The 9,393-nt window shown below is 49.6% G+C and overlaps 2 protein-coding genes across 2 annotated transcripts; both read left to right on the top strand.

Annotated features, from left to right (window-relative positions):
* The first annotated feature begins 868 nt into the window (after positions 1 to 868).
* HER10_EVM0004806 (uncharacterized protein) lies at positions 869 to 2,333 on the top strand. Its single transcript, XM_035474438.1, has 2 exons — positions 869 to 1,858; positions 1,915 to 2,333. Exons 1-2 carry the CDS (start codon positions 1,055 to 1,057, stop codon positions 2,119 to 2,121), a joined length of 1,011 nt encoding a protein of 336 aa, XP_035325795.1. The 5' UTR covers positions 869 to 1,054; the 3' UTR covers positions 2,122 to 2,333.
* Positions 2,334 to 6,163: 3,830 nt separating this feature from the next.
* On the top strand, positions 6,164 to 7,281 carry HER10_EVM0006832 (uncharacterized protein; the record flags this gene model as incomplete). The annotated part of the gene is made up of 2 exons (XM_035476406.1): positions 6,164 to 6,274; positions 6,325 to 7,281. 2 exons carry the CDS (start codon positions 6,164 to 6,166, stop codon positions 7,279 to 7,281), a joined length of 1,068 nt encoding a protein of 355 aa, XP_035325806.1.
* Between the last annotated feature and the right edge of the window lie 2,112 nt (positions 7,282 to 9,393).

Here is a 9,393-nt window from a genome sequence, read left to right as displayed (position 1 = left end):
CGAGAAACGAGTGCGCTGATCACGATGCTGCAGCGCTTGACGCCCCTCGTCCTATGCAGCATGCCTTGTTCCCAATTGATCAGCTCATGGTCCACTTTGCCTGCCAAAGCCTCGCGAATTAGCGATAACAAGTGCCTAATTGTTGCCTGATGTCGACCCCGCTCGGAACCAACGATAGCTTTATGTCGTGCGCCGAGCCAGTTGGGACACAACGGCGGTTGGTTGTTGTTCTCTGCACAATGCACCAACAACGAGGCAATCGTTTGCAGGTAAATCCACATTAGCTGGCGCACAAGGATGTCTGAGTGGCCAAAATTCCGGGCGTTGCAGGCATGTTGCCATCCCACGCGTTTCCGCTCGCACGTCTAGCATTACACTTCTCTTCCCATCAAAAATTGGTGTCTGGCAAGGCTGTGTCCTGCGCAAACGAGCACATCTGTCGCCTTCATGCGTGTGTCTAGATTCGATATTACTGAACCTGCGCCTCCAACCTATGACAGGATGCAAGAGCTGGGAACATACATAGCGCATGAACGAACCCCGCTTCGCCGGTGGGAACGGGTTCCTCGGCCAACAACCACAGACACCCCATGATCCGGAGGAAGGGAACAAACGTCCAACCGACATCGATTATCCAACAAAACCCTTCCTCATATCAAGGTCAAGAATGACTCTTTGGGTTGCGCTCCACCCCAGGCTTGAGAGATAGATTGATAACACCATCATTACATGACCCCTAATACAGCTAACCGCCTCATAGAAGCAATGGTCATGGGGCATATCAGTGGCTGTCGTTGTTCTTGGGTTACTGCAAGTTCTTCTCCCGCCCTGTTTCTCCCAGGTTGGGTTGGTTGAGGCAGGTAAATAATTTACGACGGGAACAGCACCATGTGTCACAGTCTCATTGGACGATAGTGCGAAGCCGCAGTTATACGACATACTTACATTCCATTTGCCGAGTTTATAATTGGACTGATGGCTCATATTCCCAACCATTCCGTGTGATCCCTCGGAGTACCATGATCAACACCAGTCGTACGGCATTTCTGGTACAATGAGCTCCCGCTGTGTTACATGCAACCGATCTCCCAGCAGCGAAGAGGCTCTTCAACAACACATGCGCGACTCTCCTATTCATAGCCCGTCGTACGACTGTGATATCTGCGATCGTTCCTTTGGTAGCGACGAGGCTCTTCAACAGCACTTACGCAACTCCCCTGTCCACAAGCCTACTTATGACTGCAGCACCTGCGATCGATCTTTTGCCAACGATGAGGCGCTTCAACAGCACTTACGCGACTCTCCTGTTCACAGGCCGTCCTATGACTGTGATACCTGCAATCGATCCTTTGGCAACGATGAAGCTCTTCAGCAGCACCGACGCGACTCACCTGTTCACAGGCCGTCCTATGATTGCGAAAGTTGCAACCGGTCCTTTGGAAATGAAGGGGCTCTTCAACAGCATCTGCGCGACTCTCAAGCTCACAGGTCATCCTATGACTGCGATACCTGCAATCGATCCTTCGGGACGGAAGAGGCTCTTCAACAGCACCTTCGCGACTCTCCTATTCATCAGCAAAGCACGGAAACACCTTTAGACGCATTCTTCCGTTCATACACGGCCTTTGATTACGATCGTTCTCTTCCACCACACATCTCGTATGCCAACTTGCAGAGACATATGGGGTGGTATCGTGAACATCCGGAGTCAGACGAAGCCTGGGAAAAATACCAAGAAGCTCTTGAGGAGGAGTTTGAAATGTGGTTTGGTGCGGAAGACGATTTGGCTGCGTGGCATGCGCTTTGTCGCGCAATTGGGATCAACCCATTGCCGGTTACTATTGAGCAATGCGAAAAGGTCAGTGTCCGTAATCTGATATTGAGTTGGTCTATCTATTCTAACATATATTGTAGGCTGTACGACGGACGCATGTCAACATCGTGGATCTGATCGAAAGCAGGCGGGGAAACAAGGAAGGAGTTCAGACCTTTCCAAACGTCAACAAACTACGCGCCTACACCAAGGAGACGAACAAGATATTCCCCAATAGGTTTCATGGAGAAAATTGCAACGGTGTCTTGAGACACCTGCTTCGGAACATACGTCGCGCGAGCCTTTGAAGAGTCAACGTAGTCTATTTTCACATAGCCAGGTGGAGAGGGGTTTGGATTATCAATACTACTCAATGGAGAGTCCAGACGTAGGTTAACTGCGGATATTCCCTTTGGAGATAGGGGTGAGATGTTCCCCATCCGTTCGTTTATCTGGAGAGTATCTCGAACTTGATTAATGTAAGGAACTGTAGCTAGGATGCATTGAGGTCTAGGATACACTGAGGTATCATTTGTTTGGGCTAGATTGCTCCAAGACCAGCGGTGTTGACAGATCTCACGATGGTCTTACCTCAAAGAAAGAGTTAAGACTTTAACTGTTCTCTGACAGCTCGTACATTGGGAATGCTAGATATGCAGACTCTGTGACATCATGACATGGAAAAGGTTCCAGTCGTGACACGGGCAAAGCCATACGCCGACCGCATGTCCTCATCAAGGAAGAATTCTAGTTCTAGGTCACCTCGTAGACATCATTGATACCCGTCTTCCGAGAGCGTCTTCTGCGATGTTGGTTTTCTTTTTGATCGAATGGACTGTGACTTTATTGAAAAGCTGCTCTTCTCAACCCCACGCAAGGCTTCTCGAGCGAACGCAGACCCCTAGTCAGATGGTGGACCATCTCACTGCATGTACATTGGCACTGAAGTTGGAGGAATGCTGATGCCTCAGTCTTAAAGCAGCAATGCAACTACGAGCCGAGTCCGCCCGGATTAGCACCGCAAAATGCACCTTCTATACTCACTTACGCTTACCCCTGACGGAGCGATCCGCCGGGGCCGTACCATGTGGATGATGCGCTGCTCCAGATGGGTCGCTGGCATGCATCTCAGTGGGGACTCTTGAGCGAAGCTACGGCAAGTTCAGGCGCTGCTTTTCAGTATCTGAGGTGCTTCATCAGTTATTAGTCCAGGCAAAGCATTGGCATACCTCCTCACGAGAACGAAGATGTCAAGCAGGCCTGCTTCTCTCGACGGGCTCTCTCCTACGCGCAACATTATTTTAACTTCCCGGTTGCGGCTAAATAGTCTTTGATGGGGACAGCCTCAAATTCAAGAGACTTTGGCAGACCAACAAAGTGTGCCGTAGTCGTGAAGGCACGTTGCTGAGTTACGATCGGTAAAATACCAAAGGAAATCTGCTCCCCAAGGGGCATGACGAGCTCCTGGACTGCTCACGCGCAAATCAGGAGAGCTGTTCCCTATGACTTCCAATCTTTGATTGCGGCTCAACTCTAGGAAGCCGGAAGTTTCTTCGTGAGTTGCTAGCTGGCCAAAATAGCGAGCAGACAATGCTTGCAAATAGGGGAGATGACTTGTGGTATTAAGTAGTGAAAGCAACCAGGCAACCGGACTGAACAAGTAACCAGAACTGAGTTAAGCTGTTATCGACTGAGCTGTTGATAGACAGATCGATGTAAAATGAGATGAACATAGCTGGGAAACCTGAACGAGTGTGCTGGCTACTAATACTTGCACGAGGATCGCTACTACATTGTGCACATAAGTCTGATTCGAATGTACCTGGCTGCGTTTTGTGCCGGAATTGGTCTGCCCATCAGAAAGCTCCATGTACATTTATGCAGAGGAATACATGTATCTTTGCTCAAGTTCTGTAGTACTTGCTAGACCTTTCACAGTTGAATATCCAGGGTCGGGATGTAGGATATGTGGCACAATGTCTTATCAGAATTTTGGTCTTTGGAATACGAAAAACATGAGTTCTCTGTATGACGACAAGTTATATCGACGGTGGTGTAGCCTATCCACCTCTCCAATTTGTAGTTGAACTTCACGTCAAACTTCATTCGAAAGTTCCCACAATGTAATCTGCAATGGGCTATTGAACGGTGGGATTAGCGTATATGAGACACTCACAAAAAACCAGGCAGATTTCCAGGGGACTGGTGGCGTTATGTTGGATCAACGCGTCAAATTCACGATCAGACTGTACTTTGGGCGCTCAAGTTTAGGAGAAAAGGAGGCCTTGATATTCAAGATTAAACAAGGCACAAGACTGCAGAGATTGGGAATAGACAACTGCCAGAACAAGATCACCTATATTTCAAAGCAAAGCCTCAACCTCTGGGTTGCTAATGTGACAAAGAGAAAGGACTTGATGCGCGTGCGCTCAGTTGAGGGGGCGATTGGGGATGACCTGATACTTCCATGTTAAAACAAGATTCTTCCTTGGGATTAAAGTGGTCTTGCTACGAAGCAAAGCAACCTGGAGACGATTGAGTGGCAAGAGCCCTCGGTAGGGAAAAGAATAACGATCACTGTAAATTCAATTCTCATTCGAGCTTATCACCCACGATCATAATATGCCTCCAGGTTCAACATTGGATTTGCTCATTGCCTCAATGAGATGAAATCATATGATCATCAGTCAACTAAACGATGTGTGCGGGCTCAGCACCACAATAGCTTTCGCAGGTGAGAGGATTGTCAACGAATAAAGGTTTACCCCCAGAACTCTCCCCCGCAAATTTGAGGCGGCCGCTTCTTCCGAGTAGCTGAGCTTTCTCTTGCTTTTTGCTACCTTGAGGGGTCCAGAAGCAATTGTTCGACGCGAATGCTGCTTCTCAGGCATGGTCCTGAAGTTGCTAGAGTGGTCCAGATAGATACTTTCCAGCTCCAGTTCCAGCTGAGGATCTAAGATGTCAAGACTGAAGTCGTAGATCGATTCCAACGCTCAATCAATTGAGACAAAGTCTAGCAAACAGGTTATCGCTGAGATGGTGCCGGCTGATTTAGGTACTTGGGTGATTCGCTTTCCTCAATGTCTTCGCCTATACTATCCTCCGAGACTGTCCCTTCATTCACCGCAAAATACTGGGTAAGAGTCGTTTCTGGCGAATTACCGTTGCCGCCAGCTTCGTTTCTAATCTTTTGCCGTCTTCTATCTCAAGAATGGACCATTACTCGGCCAGTTAGTGGACGTGTCTGAGGTAGTATCGCAACGCGTCTGAACTTGCGACGTGTTCTGTGAACTGGCCATGATTGTATCTGATCAACGTAATCTTGAAACTGCAGCTGGAACTTGGTCTTTAAGTCAAACTTGTTTACGTCTCTGTGGTGCCGCGTCGGCGTATCAATGATATTCTTTGAGAGCGATATTGTTGCAAGTGGCCTGATCGTAGGCCCTTACTTTCAGCTTGGTATGAAAGTTGTCGCAATTTTGCTAATACCCATCAATGCGCTTATGATGAACCAAATTCTTGCGGAGTCATGATCCGTCTTGGAACTTCAGTTCCTCTCGGAGGTTAGAATGTAGGATTGATAGCAACCATGGCTGGAACTAAGACCCGAGGTTCCGATGATGAGCAAGGGATTGTGAATACTTTGAAGAGCGATGTCGACGCCGGCGGTCCTGCAGTGGAGCTCTAGATTCGGGTGTGGCTGAGTCTATGAGGAGTAGACCGTGTTCGGGGTGTGCCTCTCAACGCAGTAACTTTCACCCGAGACTCGGTAATATGCTAAACCAACTCGGTCGAGCCATTCTCCCATCCATAGTGCTGCCAACTTTTCCATGACGGCAATCTCGGGTTCAAGCTTCTCAAATCGCCAAACGCCAAGGCTCAGGTGATCGACCCGCTGGTGAGCAAATCGCTTGATTGGAGTTCGGAAATGGTAAGGCTGGGGAGATACCGGGAAAACAAAGCGGGACGCCAAATTGCACGTGGCAGGACAAACCCCAAACTCTGAAAGGTGGCACTAGAGGGATATTGTGACTATGAACTACAGCAAGGTCTAGTTTGGCGGTTTTGTTGAGAACCGAAGGCCGATGCTATTGCTGGGCTGCAGCTGTCTCTTGAAGAAATTGTCCAAGCTAGATACATTGCGCAGGCTCTCGGGTCTTAGAAAAGGCCGATGACTTTACCAAATGTCTCCCAAATTTGTGCAGATGCCATAATCTGGCTTGTATAGAAAGCTTCGTTCGGCGACTACTCCCATTTACAAAAAGCAAGGACATCAAGATCTTTGTCTCTTTCATTCCAATAGAATTCTGATTTATTACGAAAACAGTGGGAATCTCGTGCATTGAAAATATGGGCGCCGCGTCGCTGCGATTGGTTTTATGCATCCTGGCATGTCTTGGAACGCGGGTTCTTGGACATTATTTCCGACCGGAGACCGGCGGCCTTTTCCTGAATCTGGCTGTGAGTTGACCTGGAATCCGTATTGGTCTGGAGCTGACATTACTTCGAAGGATACTTTGCCTACATTTGACATCTTGGGATCCCAGACCGAGGGCGATGCCCCAACTGGCGGCTCCTTCTGGGCATCCGTTTTTGCGCATGCGTCTGATGGTCACGATTATCTCGTTATTTCCCATTCAGTCATGGGGCTACCGAATGAAACGACCATGTATCGAGGATCAATCATTGATATCACTGATTCGTCCCGCCATGCTCAGTTCACCGTCGTCTCGCCCGTTCCCAGCGTCTGGGCAGACAACGGGGACTACAATGCCAGCTATCCAGACTTTGAGTTTGCCTCCCTCAATCAAAGCTTTATGCGAACTCTTAGTAGATATGATGGAGCAGAGTTCGACATCACGTTCGAGTTGTCCGCGCCCGCCCTTCTTTACGGTGGTCTAGGTATCTTCCAGGTCGGCAATTATTCGACATATGATTGGGTCATGCCATCGGGAAGAACGAACGGATGGGTGTCTCTCGGTGGAGTCAATGTTACCATTGACCCGGAGAAGTCTCTGACCTGGTATGACAGGCAATGGGGCAAAGCACCTCAGTGGTGGACCTGGTTCCAGTTACATGTTCCAAACGAGGAACCAGGATGCCCAGATACTCTCTATTCAATCTTGGTGTGGGACAGCACCCCGGATGGTACGGGGGCATTCGCAACCGTCAAACTCGGTGCTTCGACACAGACCATCTCTGTTCAGTCTATAATCCCCGGACACAGGAACTGGACTTCACCCTATACTGGATATGCATACGCCATGAATTGGTATGTGAAGTTGGCCGATGGGACAGAATTCGATATTTCCACTATCAGAGACGATCAAGAATTGCACAGTGATGGCGGTGGCGCTTTTGCAACTTACGAGGGACTTGTCACAGCAAAAGGCAACTCAAGGAATGGAAGGAGAATCGGTGGATATGGTGTCATTGAGATGCAAGCCCCGAGTCGTCCTAGTTTCTAGCGCAATCTCTGATGTATCAATGCACAGAAGATGTCAGATAACGATGCTATGGTGACTGTAGCTTACCACAATATGAAGAGCATGATTTGGAGGCGGCCATGGCATTTCCTGGATATCAATGCGATGGGGCGGTGTTCTGTTTCTCTTCCCAACACATAGACGCAAGTTGGTTATCATGGATGGTCAGACAAGAACGGATTAACTGATTAGACTAACAACATCTTTCCTCGCCACGTGAAACATGATCTCAAACCACCGACCATTAATAACTTGGATCAAAACCTCTGCCACCAACCGACCAAAATCATGACAAAAACATCAGCAACAAACCAGATCTTTCGCATGCCACACTCGCATCTCGACTAGAACAATATGCTTGATTTGTTGGCGCGCCGCTTGCCGCGATAGTTGGTGAACGATCTCAGGGCCCTTCCGGATACAGGTTAGTTGGGGATGAAAGGAGGGGTCTTAGCAATAAAGGAGCAGCTCGGATATATACTCCTCATAGGGAGTACACGTCTATGCAGGGGAAGATTTCAGTAATTCATCTCTTTGACCCTAAAAGCAGTTGGCCTCTGTGAGCTTCCTCCCTACGTCGTACGCCTATTGCCAAACGACTCGACCTTAGTACGCATACGAAGAGCAAGACGCAGAGGGAGTGAAGAGGAGGAGGAGGAGGAGGAGGAGGAGGAGGAGGAGGAGGAGAGATTGCAATCGTCTCTAGCACCGAGGCAAAAGTATTAGTATCCCTATCACAGGGTACTTAGTTCCCATCCGGTTCTGTGGGTGACAAAGGATGAAACGCTGTCCATGAATTGATTCTGCGTAACAATATAAAAGGAATATTCTAATCGCAGGTTGGAGGGGCAATTGATATCGCGTCGTGGGTCGAACCGGCCTCTGCGCTGCCCTTGACTCGCAGTCGAATTTGGACTTCGATGCCGAGAAACAGACAGTCATTCAACCCGCACTCAGCCACAACAGCGCCTCAGCCACAACAGCGCCTCAGCCTTTGGAGTGCATGAGATACCGGAGATGACTTTCGAAACGGAAGCTCCAGCCGCTCCGTCCTGCTTTCGGATTCACGTCGCGTCCTGATCGCAGTGCTCGGCTCACGCGTGCCTTATTCGAGCGCACCGAGCATCCCCGCCGCTTCAGCAAGTCGCACCGCGATTCAGATCAGACTGAGATCGTTATATTTCCCCTGCCGAAGGTAGCCTCAGACGAAGAACGTGTCAACGCATACGTCCGTCACTACGAACGGGAGGGTTCGAAGTCGTCCGTCTGGTCATGGCCGACAAAGCTAAGACAGTCTTGCGGTCCTGTTAGATTCTCGGCAGTCGGCAGGCAAGGTGAGCTTGGAAGGAGGTCTGGGCCATACAAACGGCTCTTCCACTTACATGCCACCTCTGAGACATCATGGGCTCTGCCCGTTTTCTCCAGGTTCCACCTCCATACGCAGCTACAAACACTACCTACCTCTTCCAGTTGCCGAAGGGTTGCCCTGCTGAGGTGTTCACCAACAGATCCCTTCCTGAGAGCTTCATGGATGATAATTACTCTTGCTTGACCTCAGCTAGCAACAAGTTGAAGGCGGATGGCTACGGTGACGATGTTGAGGTGGCATCTCATGGGAGCCATCGTTCGCTGACCTGGAGAAGGCCGCCGCTTCCATAATAAGAGTTTGGCTATCCGGTGGAGCACCCACTTCCCTGTCCAATGAGAGCCCGCAGCCACAGCCGCGCATGCACACGGGCCACACGTATCCGCCGTAATGCAGCACTTACGTAAGGCGGACAGCCACATGGCTGATCAATTGCCCGTATGCTTGACCATTCAATTGCTCCTTCAAGTTTCCATCCATTGGCCTAATTAGTTACCTCTGATACGGTCCATATGGCAAGCGCGGTTGTGGGCGATCGCGACTGTTCGCAATTGCCGTATGTGGCTTGGGTAGGCTGGCGTCTGTGGCAGGCGGCCCCTGCATCACACTGCCGAGCTTCTTCCGGTTGGCTGGAAAAATGGGCCATTACCCAGAGAACAAAACTCCGTGACAATGGAGGCAAGCCGGGCCCAGAGTCTGATGGCGATAAAGTACAGATTTAATGGTCA

The sequence above is a fragment of the Colletotrichum scovillei genome (assembly GCF_011075155.1).
Source record: "Colletotrichum scovillei strain TJNH1 chromosome Unknown Contig00014, whole genome shotgun sequence".
NCBI lineage: Eukaryota > Fungi > Ascomycota > Sordariomycetes > Glomerellales > Glomerellaceae > Colletotrichum > Colletotrichum scovillei.
This window is presented reverse-complemented; position numbering and strand designations above follow the sequence as displayed.

What these genes read in the sequence shown, in the direction of transcription:
- HER10_EVM0004806 (XM_035474438.1), top strand. Translation starts at nt 1,055, where the DNA reads ATGAGCTCCCGCTGTGTTACATGCAACCGATCTCCCAGCAGCGAAGAG. An exon ending in CTATTGAGCAATGCGAAAAG is followed by an intron (nt 1,859 to 1,914) that starts GTCAGTGTCCGT and finishes CATATATTGTAG; the next exon opens with GCTGTACGACGGACGCATGT.